Source organism: Chinchilla lanigera, unplaced genomic scaffold (assembly GCF_000276665.1).
Source record: "Chinchilla lanigera isolate Chin_1 unplaced genomic scaffold, ChiLan1.0 scaffold00018, whole genome shotgun sequence".
Taxonomy (NCBI): domain Eukaryota; kingdom Metazoa; phylum Chordata; class Mammalia; order Rodentia; family Chinchillidae; genus Chinchilla; species Chinchilla lanigera.
In genome coordinates, this window is record NW_004955419.1 from 16677688 (window position 1) to 16690996 (window position 13309).

General features: G+C 35.1%; 1 protein-coding gene across 1 annotated transcript in view; it reads left to right on the forward strand.

Moving 5' to 3' along the window:
- Window positions 1-13309, forward strand: part of Svep1 (sushi, von Willebrand factor type A, EGF and pentraxin domain containing 1) — a 183615-nt gene that overhangs the window by 87877 nt on the left and 82429 nt on the right. Inside the window, exons 15-20 of the mRNA XM_005382738.2 lie at window positions 1442-1606; window positions 2158-2391; window positions 4310-4471; window positions 6216-6377; window positions 12662-12823; window positions 13210-13301. Of these exons, the coding sequence (XP_005382795.1) occupies window positions 1442-1606; window positions 2158-2391; window positions 4310-4471; window positions 6216-6377; window positions 12662-12823; window positions 13210-13301 (977 nt within the window). The remainder of the gene's footprint in view (window positions 1-1441; window positions 1607-2157; window positions 2392-4309; window positions 4472-6215; window positions 6378-12661; window positions 12824-13209; window positions 13302-13309) is intronic.

Sequence of the window (13309 nt, forward strand, 5' to 3'; positions counted from 1 at the left end):
TTTAGTGTCAGTGGTTGGCCAGATTTATCTATATAACAAAACAGTTCCAGAAGAATGGAACAAACTAGAAAATTTAATTTTTATTAACTTATTCACCAAATATTTTAGGATAGCTGTATGAATTGATCATTATAGATCAACTAAATTTTAGGACCAGGTAAATGATTTCAAAGTAGTAGTCAAAAGTCTTGAGGATAACAAAAACGGAACCACACTGGAATGTCAAAATTCAAATAGTGATATGATATCATAGAAGAAGAGAATCGCAATAGTTGTAAAGTAGGACTTTTTATACACCAATTGCAATAGTTGTAAAGCAGAACTTTTTATACACCATTCAACCGACATTGCAATCAAACCATTAATTCTAAAATTAAATATACGTAATATTTATAGTCCTCATCAAGAGAATGTTAATATTCAATTAAGTCCAATATAAGTGAAATTTTCAGATGTCCTTTTTATTAAAGCTCTCTCTAAGTACGGTATTAGCATTTTTCCCCTGTGACAGCTATGTAATACTTGTAGGGAAAATGTTTAAGGGAAATGACAAAAATATGATCCCTCTTCATTTTTTAATAGCCAAAAGCATCAATATAGCCAAACAAATTTTGAAAGCCATTTACTTAAGTGGAAAGACTATATGAATATAATTATTATTCAAAGCATATAAGCATCAGGACAATATTAATTGTTAAAACTTATTGAGGTTTTATAATGAGTCAAATACTTAGCCAGATGGTTTGTATATACCGTATTGTCTCATCTATGCCTCGTTCGTAAGACTCATCTCTATTTGTAAGTGAAGGAACTGAGGTTCAGCAAGATGATAGTGGTTTGATTAAAATTATACAACCGTACACCATATGTCAAGAAGTTACAATATGAACCCTGGTAGTTAATCCCAATGACACTAAACATGTCTAGGGAATCCCACATACCCACGTCACCTCCAGCGGCCATTCTATAAGCATTTAATTTGTTTGCTATCTGATTTTAAACTACTCCACCTTTAAAATATGATCTAAATATCATGAATAATCTCCACAAAAGGAAAACCATGTGCATTAAGTTTACAACACTAATATTTTTTCAGTTGAAACGAGCCCTAAAGTAAAGTAGGAATTGATTAGAATTCTGCCACAACCCCTTTTGTCTATAAATCTAGGAAAGTTAACTAACTATTTACTCAAAAATAGAATGGTGTAAATGTTTAAACACCTTCATAGATACCTTTTTTTCATGTAATTCACTGGTTATCTAAATAGGAAGTGTCCAAAAATTGCAGAAGAAGGTTGTATACAAAATTCCATATGTGGTCCGTCATGGACAGATTTAGGAAATGATCAAGTGCAATTTAATTTGTGCCTTAGCAATTAGAAGCTAAATACTGACGAGGCTGCAACTGTATGATCGTTTGTTTCTGTGCCCCAACTGTCAGGACCAGGTGGCTGGGGCACAGCCAACAGGCTGGATTATTCCTATGATGATTTCTTGGACGCTGTGCAAGAAACACCCACCGGTGTCAGCAAAGCCAGATCTTCACGGATTAAAAGAAACGTCCCATTGTCTGACCACAAAATTAAGTTAATTTTTAATATCACAGGTAAGGCTAAGCTGTCTTTTTATTTTTAAAAAATTACGTTACGTGGACATTTGGATTGGAAACCTATTTCTCAAATCTCTCATTAGGTATCGTTGGTAGGAAACAACCTTGGAACTGAGAATTAGGGAAAACACAATCAAATAAGCGTCATCATTGTTTTGCTATTGAATACCAGAGATGTACTTTTATGGTCCTCACAGCAGCGGGCATCCTGCTCCATTTTTTGTCTTAGCAAGATGAGATAATCATGTTTCTAAAATGCAAGAATTTACAGCGATTTAATATGTTATAATGAAGAACCTCCTTTAAAAAGTAATGCACCCCAGCATCTAAAAGGACTAAAGCAAATTATACTGCTCTTAATATGGGCCATGTACTAGTTGTTCAGTGGGTAGTAGTCAAATTTATTCTCAATTCATCTTACCTGAAATATTTTGAAGATAGCATTCCTCTTTTTTTTTTTTTTTTTTTTGGCCAAAACTAACTACAGTGTCCTTTCCAAAACACCGCATGTGTGTGTTATGTTTTATTTTGTTTTGTTTTCATCTCAGCTAGTGTGCCATTACCCGATGAAAGAAATGATACCCTTGAATTGGAAAATCAACAGCGACTCATTAAGACTTTGGAAACTATTACAAATCGACTGAAAAGGACCCTCAATACAGAGCCAATGTATTCCTTCCAGCTCGCCTCTGAAATGCTTGTAGCTGACAGCAATTCTTTGGAGACAGAAAAGGCTTTTCTCTTTTGCAGACCAGGCTCTGTACTGAGAGGCCGCATGTGTGGTAAGACTTGCCCTGGTGCTTACAAATACTTAATGGCTTTTGGACCAAATAAGATGGGTAGAACCATTTTACAACTATGTAAAAAGGAGTGTTAAAATGGAGCAGACATTTAGCTACTTTGTATGGTTGTTATTATTACTATACCGTACTTTATATAGTATATAGTCTTCAGAAACTAAGGAACAACTCTTGGTGAGGACAACAAACTATTTTAGATAGTTTAGTTTTACTTTTAGATCTTTAAGCCTCATAGTTTTTAGCAGTAGCTCCAATAACAGCAGCTAACATTTTCTGAATACTTCTAAATGCCGGATGAGCATCCCTGGTGTTTAATCCTGTTCTGTGACTCTGATATACCACGGTTATTAAGCCCACGCTCCTGCTGAGAAAACTGAACCCAGAAAGCTAACAACTTACCCCTTAAAACCAAAAGTGGTGCAGCGGGATTCCCACTGAGGCAGTAAATTCCAAAGTCTTAGCTATATTTTTAATTGAGGTAAAATTCACATAACATAAAATTAACCATTTTAAGATACTCAGTTCAGTGGCACCACATACATACACAATGCGTACAACCATCCCTCCCTCTAGTTCTAAAACATTTTCATGTTTTGAAAAAGGATACCTTCAACCTTTGAAGCAGTCACACTCCCCATTCTCCATTCCCCTCATCCCCTAACTTTTAACTCCTAATGTAGACTACCACTGTCTGGACCAGTACTAACCTATTTCCAAAGAAATCATCATTTATACTTGACAGAATCTTCTCTGATATCTGTCTACTTAGCTGAACCAGATGATAGGAGTCTCAGTTCATCTCTCTGCAGACCTGGCTTGTGTGTGCCCTCCAGAAAATTTTCCTCAGCAGTTCTTACCAGCATTCCAAGAGTTTAGTGGTTTTTCCAAATGTCACAAAGTCAACCCATCACAAACACATTAAAATCGTCATTCTGAGCCACTTTAAAAAAAGATCAGGAATGACCTTGATCAATGTGTCACCTTCAGAATTCTTGTGTCAGAATCACCTAAAATGTTTATGAAGCTATGTTGACTCAGGCACAACTCAGAACTAATCATTTGACACGTTGGAAGAGAGATTTGATATTCATTTTAAGTACTCAGGCAATAATTGTACACTTAATATCCCAGAATCACCTTGGCACTATTTTCAAGTGTCCCCTCTGTAAGAGCTTTGATAATAACTTCTTCAGTGAGTTTAACTCAGGCCTCAGGATTTCTGAGCCCCTCCAAACTTAATAGTAGAGCAAACCTGCAAAAGGTTTTAAAAATAATCTTTATGTCTGAGGATGCCTCGGATTTGCCCTCAGAAGCAATAACGTGCAATTGGAAACAAGACTCCGCTTAACACAGCTGCTGTTATCTCACTGCCTTTGCCTGGTTTTCGTCTCTAGAAATGATACTGTGATGGTAAACAATTTTATAAGGGGAAAGTAAATAAAAAATAAATTTAAATACATACATAAAAATTAAATATAAAAAAATTATATAAGGGAAAGCATTTAGAGGAATAATGGAGAAAAAAATTTTTAATATCTCCAAGCCTCAGATTAAGTGTTCATTGTTTTATCCTTTACTTCCAGCAGCTTTCTCTTTGTTGACTGTGTATTTCCCATGGTGATCTGATTTATGAGAGCTTTTACCCATATTTTAAAGCCTCACTGTATAAGTTCTAAGCTTGGTCAATTTGCATCTTCCTTTTTTTCTAAAAAAAAAAAAGGTCTCTTGTTCATTTTCAGGAGTGCCTTTTTGAAGTTTTCCCTTGGGAGTAAACCTCTGGTGATAAAATTAAACCCTTGAAGCAGGCTCTGCTACTTTTAAATCTTAGGGGAAAAAAGAGCCCCAGGGTGTTCCATGGTTGTGGTGCTTTAGTCAGTGTTTCTTGTTTGTTTCTCCACAGTCAATTGTCCCTTGGGAACCTATTATTCTCTGGAGCATTCTGTTTGTGAAAGCTGTCGCCTGGGATCTTATCAAGATGAGGAAGGGCAATTGGAGTGCAAACTTTGTCCTGCTGGGACTCATACGGAGTATCTCCATTCAAGAAGTATCTCAGAATGTAAAGGTAGGGGAGTAATGGACACGCTGAGGCACGGCACCCTGGATTTTGTGTCCAGTGGCAGGGGAGGACAGATTTATTTTCTTCATCTATCGCTTGGTTTGTGCCTGAGGCTCCTGTAACAAAAACAGATTAGCAAGAGAATAGCATACAAATTTATTTAACAGAAGACATATGTGGCAGAGCGTGCTTCAGAAATGAAGTCCTAAAAGAACAAGGAAATGTGTATGCTTGTGCTAAGTTTGATGAAGTGGATAGTTGTGGGGAACAATGGCTGAACAAAGGGACATGGCCCGATGGTGATAAACTAGGGATATTCAGCAAGGCCTGTTTGCTCAGATTCTCCTCTGCTTTCCTTTCCCATTAGAAATAAGGATATTTCTCTGGAGGTAAGTGTAGGGTGGGTGTCTCTCACATGAGGGTCTTATGACCTGCTTCAGGAGAAAAAGGCAAGGAAAGGTCAAAGAGACTTTCCAGCTTCTGCATTTTTCTCAGATTTCTTCAGCTTAAAATATCCAGTCTATCAAGGTACCATATTTTGGGGCAGGGTATTCTGAGCCCTGTCACTTTTCAGAAATATAAATGGCAAATAGGATGAAATACAAGCACAATTGAAAGCAATTTCATTTACTTATTCTTTTAATTAGAAAATATTTCCTGTATGTTTCTCTCATTATAAAAAAATTATCTTTTTTGGGGGGGAATACTCAGTTTCTCTTTTTTTTTTCTGGTACCAGGAATCAAACTCAGGCCCTTGTACTTGCCAAGCAAGGCACTGTGCTGCTGAGCTATAGCCCCAGCTTCTATGTCAGACTCCCAGCCACATTCATCAGTTGGCTTGACTTTTTCTCACATTAATTAGTAGAAAAGTCTTCCATGTCACTTAGCAAACACTAGCTTTTTGTTAGTATAATATCTCATATAACAGGCACAAACACATTGCTACAGGCACACACACATACAGAACAAAAATGTGCAGTATTTTCAAAATATTTTTACTGTTCTCAAAGAGATTTCCTCATGGAGACATTTTCTTTCATAAGGTTTCAGAAGATACACCCAAGCTAAAGAGTTTCAAAATCATGGCACTTCACCATCGTTGCAAGTGCAAGTGTGGACGTTTAGGTGGTTAGAAATGCATAACACTGTTAGCGATGGTGAAAAGGAGAGGTATTTGGAGAACAAAGGCAGCAGGAAAGGATAGTGTCTAGAAGTCGGGGCTTCTATCTGGCCTAGACCACTCTACTACGACCATTTGTAGGAATTTAACCTCTTTGCATCTAATGCTATGACTACTTTTATTTTCAACTCTCTGCCAGTTCTCAAATGAAATGGTGTCTCTGGAGGGGAGGAGGCAATAGAGCCAGTTGCTATATAGAGTTACAAAGGTGCCAAAACCTCAGAATTTGGGATTTTATTTGTCACTTGAGAAAACAATATATGAGTTGAGAATTTCTTCATAAGCAGATTCCCCAGGGCACAACTTTGATTGATTTTGTGCCCAAGTTTGTTTTTATGATAATGCCTTTCAATGATGTGCATTTCTATCTTCATTCTACAGTGATTTTTTGAACACCCTCTATGGACTAAACAGAAGTAACTGGAAACAGGTCTAAAATTTAGTATACAGAAGCATGGAGACGCTCCAATGTTTATGCTTGTCCTATAGTGAAATGTAGAAAATCCTACCCTGCTAATTTTGCTCAGCTTAACATTGATGTTATTAATCATATTACATTTTTCTTTTTAGCTCAGTGTAAACAAGGCACTTACTCATCCAATGGGCTTGAGACTTGTGAATCGTGTCCACTGGGCACTTACCAGCCAGAATTTGGTTCTCGGAACTGCCTTTTATGTCCAGAATCCACTTCAACTGTGAAGAGAGGAGCTGTGGACATTTCTGCTTGTGGAGGTTAGCAAAGCTTTAGACGTTGATATTCTTTTAAACCTATCATGCTCTGTGTATGAAGGAGTGGGATATTTGTAGAGATACTGAATGTCCACTGTGTGTAAGGCTATAAACAACTTTCTGGAGAGTTCTTTTTTCTTTGTTTAGTCAATATGTGAGTATAAGAACTAGCTAATGCTATTAGGAACATAAAAGAAACACAAGACGTGGTCCCAGGACTCAAACAGTAATAAAATGTGACTTCATGGGTTGGTAGAAATATATCTGAACTAGTAACTTAGTTTCTTCATTCATGAAATGATCTCTTGTCTAGTGTTTCTTGGAACTCTAAATATAAATTCTTCTCTGAATTCTGACATTTCATTCCCTACAATGTGAAGATTTTCATGAGTGGATATTTGCTCTGCTTGCACATGAGAGTCATCTTCACATTAATAAAGTTATTTTTAAAATCCTGAAGCCCAACCTCCACTCTCCAAAACTCTCATTGAAACTGTCTGCAATAGAAACTGGGCCATTAAATTCCCTCAGATGACCCTAAAGTGACAGGAAAAACTGAGAGACACTGATTTAGGTTCTCAAGTGAGCACAGAAGGCTGGCAGAACACAGACCGCTGGTCCCACTCCCAGAGTTTTGAGTCTGTAGGCCTGGGAGGCATCTCACAATTTGCATTTCTAACTAGTTTTCAGGTAATGCTAATTCTACTGGTCCAGGAACCAAAGTTGGGCATCACCAGCATAAGTTAAAATGGAAAGATTAGCATTCCAATTTTTAAATATTTCTAACATCCTTACTGAGTATAATTACCTGACCAAAAATTCATGAAGACGTAAACAAAAATAAAAGGTGAAAGCTTAGAGTGACAACCAAACCAGAACTGACAGTCAAGGTGAACCTGCTACCAGAAACTCCAAAAACTTGCAACTATTATGCAACATCAGTAGATTAAAAGTAAAAGATTGTTAGCTATCACGAGGGACAGAACAATCATAACAAAAGGATGATTTTTTCAATATATCCTCAACATTCTTTATACTCATTTAAATACCAACAGTCTTTGGCCTCTCAAAGATGAAAAATCTGTTGCCTTATTGGATGAGTGACATTTTTAAGAACCACCCTCCTGGTTCCCCACTTCTCTCGCTACGCAGAGATACATACACACGCCTTCTACTCCTGTTGCACTCCAGCCACACATGGAACCACATGGACGAGAGACTGAGAATCATAGAAAATAGCTGCCTGGCCAGTGCATGTGGTGGTTGGGAGTGGAGCATCCAGCACTGCATCTTGAGAGATGTAGTCCTTACAGGCTAAGGGTCATGGTGAGAAGGGAAAACACACACTGAATTACAGGCTTTTAGAACCCCATCTGTTTGATCTGTCTCAGTCTGGTTGGCTCATGGTAGGTAAATGTCTGAGATCTGAAGAACCAGGTGAACAATGTTAGTCCATCTAATGTTTCACTGAAGAGCTAAAAAAGTATGTTTTGCTAGGACCCCAGTGAAACTCCTAAGTCATGCCCCTCGTGTAAAAGCAGCCTTAAGATTTTTTTAATTTAAAGTCAAACAAGACTTCACACGATGGTTGAAATAAATCTGCTGGAGACTCTTTTATTTTGTCAATATACAATCTACTTTTGGAAGAAAATCCACAGCAAAGAAATTCTGCTCGTTCCCACTTTCATTTCCTCTGACCGCAAAAGAAACCAGGATTTTTATGGAGAAACAAGGTCATATTTGACATTTTTTTCTTTGAGCTTTCTAAATGAGCCTTGAGGATTGTTTAACACCAAATTTATGATTAAGCACTTCTAATTCCCAGAAAGTCTCCAAAATTCTGGTAACTGGGCCATTTCTCCTAATATTCATAGGAATAGCAAACCTCAAACTCTCTCCTGCAGTGTGCAATAAACAGTATTTACTTTAAATTTAAATAGGAGTGAGTTCTAAAATGGTCCCTTGTGTAGTTTTTCTGAGGCCTCGGCACACTACTTTTTCTTTTCTTTTTTCTTCCCTTTTTTTTTTTTTTCTCACTACTAAGGACTGAGCCCAAGGCCTTATACATGCTAGACCAGTGTTCTACCACTGGTCTTCATCCCCAGCTTTTTCCTTTTTTTTTGGTGTTAATTTCCTTTTATATATTTATATTCTTTCCCAATAAGTGGGAAAGAATTTTAGCCAGTTGTTCCTCAGACAAAGGACTTATGTCTAGAACATACAAGAAATTGAAAAAATCAGAACCCCCAAATTCAAAGACCCGATCCATGAATATGCACTTCTCAGATGAAGAAATAACTTACTTTTATGGACATGTTGTACAGTTTGTCTTATTTTTGTAAAGTTATCGTTTTTGCATTTCTTTAGCATATTTTTTTTTCTTTAGCATATTGAACATAAAATGTTATTAATCAATGCAGCAATTATAATGTTAAAATAAAATGTTATAATGCTGCTATATTAAAATAAAATTTTCTCTATATAGTACATTTTACCTTTCTTCACTTCTTAAGTCCTTAAGTGTTTTTTTTTGGTTTGTGACCGCAAACACAAAGAACTGAAAGTTTTCATTTTTGGAAAATTATTTGTATCTGAATAACAAATCTCACAAATTATTTATCATTGTCATTATTATCCTATCTTATAGGAGAAGGAAAGATTATTTTTGAACCAGAATAACACCATCTCTTACCCTACCCCTCCAGGATAAAGTTAAAAGAAGACTTAGCATGAGTGATTAACCTTGGATTTTGTCTTTGGAAATCTATTAATGAATTTATTTTTGTATATATTTTAGATAGATTGCATACTTTGATACTCATAGTGAAATGGTCACTATGGTGAGATAAATTAATATATCCTATTATTTTATATTTTATTCACTCCTTTGTGTGGTAAAAGCACCTGAATTTTTGATATTAAGTGAAATTTCTCCCCTCTTTTCTCAGGACATTAGCCCATTAGAAACTATAAATTCCATGTATGTGTTTAGTACTGTATTATGTACTAAATACTATTACATATATTTGTATATTTATACGTACTTAAATATGTATGTATGTATGTGGATTGCATGTGTGAATACAGATGCTCCTTTGTTTACAATCAGATTTCACTTGAATAAACCTATGGTCAATTGAAAGTATTGTAAAAGGAAAATACACTTATTACCCCCACCCTACTGAATATCAGCTTATTGACATATGTACTATAGACACAAGTATTGTTTACTATCATGATCGTATGGTTAAGTGGGAGGAGCAGTAGATTGCTGCAGAGCTTCACAAGAGAGTCTTGTATGCCATATGGCTAGCCCAGGAAAAGATCAAAATTCCAAATTAGAAGCATGGTTTCTACTGAATGCAAATCACTTTTGTATCACTGAAACCCGCACAATCGTAAGACGAGAAGTCTGTAGTATATTAATGCCAGTTAACTATTTCTTCAAAGTGTATTTCTGCTGATGACTTCTGTCATTGTAATGTAATTGAAACTGATTTTCAGGGGCTGGGGATTTAGCTCAGTGGCACAGTACCTGCCTGGCAAATGCAAGGTCATGAGTTTGATTCCCGGTACTGGAAAAAAAAAATGATAATAATAAACTGATTTTCAGACATATTTTACACCTCCTATGCCAAAGAGTAAAATAGAAACATCACAATAATGTCTTAGCTATTTTGAGAGGTCAACAGGTTTATCTTTAATCTAAATGTTTTATCACTAATATTTATTTGTAGAATTTTCAGCATTGTGTGAGTTAGTAGGGGCATAAACTTTTTTTTTACATTTTTCTGTCTGAAGATTAAGATTGTGCTGAAAAATAAGTAAAAACAGTTTCATTCAGTATAGCATTTTGAGTTTTATTAATGGAAGTTATCTTTAGTGTTTCATGAACACTCATATTCTCTGAAATACAAGTTTTATGCCTTCATACAATAAAACAGAAGCTTTTATATCCTCATTTTATACCTTTTTATACTTTCCATTAACTAATTTAATTAGCTGTTTAAAAGGGGCTTTTTTTTCCAAATAGGCAGTTATTTTTAGAAATTTAAGATTTAGAAACCCCGCTTTAAACTCAGTAGTTTACAATAATGTTTGTACAAATAGTGGAGCCCTATGTAGAACTCTTATTTGTATCAAAGTGTGTATTAATTTGTGCTTAGTGAAACAAGCATACAGCTTAAAATTATTTCGTGTATACAATACCCACAAGAAATATTTTTTTCTTAATTGGCATTTATATCTATGATATTGTCTTCTATCTCTTATTTCAATCCCTGACGTTGTAAATTGGCTATGTAAAATTTCTTCTGCAAAAGATTTGGCTGGCTGTTTTCTTTAAGAACTTTGGTCTAAACCTCTTGAAATTGTCAAACGTTTCTTGTTTGGTAACACATATAAATAAGAGATATCACCAGCTGGTAGGTCCTAGTCCCTTGAACTGTAAGTTCACCCCTAAGTTCAACTATATTAATAATTATTTGTGCTGAACTAATTTTTCTTATCAAGAATCCAAAACCCAAATGATAAGTACGCTGAGGTTCTTAGTAGCTACTTTTTTATGTCCTAAGTTCCGTACACATTTGTACAGATGACAATTAATAGTTTTAGTAGTTTTCTCAGTTTATTGTAACTTTAGGGCTTATCTAAATAATACCAGTTTGCCCAAGGAAAGGGTGTATTCCACCCAAATTTACCTTTGGATAGTAGCCTAAAACCTCATCTGAAGGGTTAAGTCATGGATAGTTCTCCCCAACACCCCTTGGCTTAATGCAACCAAAATTTATTGGAAAAAAAATCCAAGCGTGTGCTATGTGTGAGTCCATTTTTGTTTTGGTTACCATTGTATCATTTATTGATGAAAAAATTCAGATTTGATTAAATGACAATATTTAACTGATTTTTTAAAGAAAAAGTATGTCTGGGGGCTGGGGATTTAGGTCAGCGGCAAAAGCGCCTGCCTGGCAAGCGCAAGGTCGTGAGTTTGGTTCCTGGTACCGGAGAAAAAAAAAAAAAACCCCCCCCCAAAAAAAAAAAAAAAAAGAAAAAGTACATCTGACATGAAATGACATTCCAAGGTTAAAATTTTTTTAAAACATTACCAGACACATGAGTAGAAAAAGCAAGAAAACATCAGGATCAAGATGTAAAAGTTCAATTGAAAGCTAAAAAAGCACCCAGTGAGGAAGATAAGACAGAAAAGTTACTTATATTACAGAATTCGCAAGAAATGTAAACTATTCATGACAAACCCTTACCATCAAATAAGAGCTTTAAAATACACAAAATGAAGTGTATGTCTCACAAGAAAAGGATCACAGGAAAATCTGTTACCTTACGTTAATTCAATATTAAATAGAGAGGAAGATAATTAATTACTTGTTTAATGAAAAGAATTTAAAAATTAACATACAAAGTGGCAAAAAATATTTGCTCTAAGTATGTCAAAGAATTCATGTACTTAATGTATAAAGTAACTATAAAATACCCCAATAAATAATAGATAACTATGCAGAAAGGATAAAGATATACAATAAGTATAAAGAGAGAGCACCTTCATTTATAGCAAAGTGCAAGATAAAATAATAATACAATTCCATTTCATCTTCAAATTGAAAAGAAAATTTAAATAGTCATGACATTGCTGATAAGCACCCAATAAGAAGAGCAATTTCTTATATTGCTGATGGAAGTTCTGTACAATGAAACTTTCTTTTAAATGATTTGGTGTTATAGATCAATGCCTTTAGTTTTTCATATTTTTAGATCCAACTATTCAACTATACAAATTCACCTATACAAATTTCAACTAATACCCCAAGGAAACAATCAGTGCTATATGCAAAGATTTAGCTAGAAATTCTCATTTTGACATTAATAATTAAGGCAACAAGTAGAAATAATCTAAATGCCCTATAGTAGAGGGTATATTAGATCAATTATAATCTGTCAGAGGGTTGCAATATTTCTTTTTAATTTATTAAAATCATGTTATTTAGTGATCTATGAAATGATTTGGAAAATGTTTATAAGATAAAGTTAAGTAGAAAAATCAGAATACATTGTGATATGGCCAGTTCTAATCTTTATTGGGTGAATGTGTGTTGTTAAAGATAAGAAATACAAAATATTTACCTGGGTGATCAGATGGTATGAGTAGTAAGTATGTAGAAGGGGTTATATTGGTAATTCAGAAGCTTTCTTAGAACCAAGATTAAGGCATTTCTTTTTAGTGTAGAGTGTGTTACGTTTTACACAATAATGACTTGTTGTTACCTTTGCAGTACCTTGTCCAATAGGAGAATTCTCTCGTTCTGGGTTAATGCCTTGTTACCCATGTCCTCAAGACTATTATCAACCTAATCCAGGGAAGTCTTTCTGCCTATCTTGTCCTTTTTATGGAACTACAACCATCACTGGTGCCAGATCTATCACAGATTGTTCAAGTAGGTCGATACACTTCATTTCTTACATATTTCGTGTTGAGGTTTATTTTTGCTTATCTTTGGTCATTTCACTTCTGAATATCATATTTTCAGGGGATTTAAGTGTTAAATTGCCTTTTTAAGATCGTTTTATAACAATGACTCCAAGAATCATTTCAGAAATAAACTTGGTAGCTTCCAAACGTCTTTTTAAGAGTCTAGAATTTAATGACATATGACATCCATCTCTATATGTTCCTGTTCAATGTTACTAAATAAAGCTAAGTACATGTGACTTTACTCACTCTGACAACCAGAATCTTAACCAAAGTATTTGGATTCTGTTATTGGTAGTATCTACCACACACTGACATGTTCTTCTAAAATATTTTTATCAATGTTACTAGGTTTTAGTTCAACTTTCTCAGCAGCAGAGGAAAGTATAGTACCCCTCGCCTCACCTGGACATATCCAAACGAAGTATGAAGTTAGCAGCCAGGCAAGTTT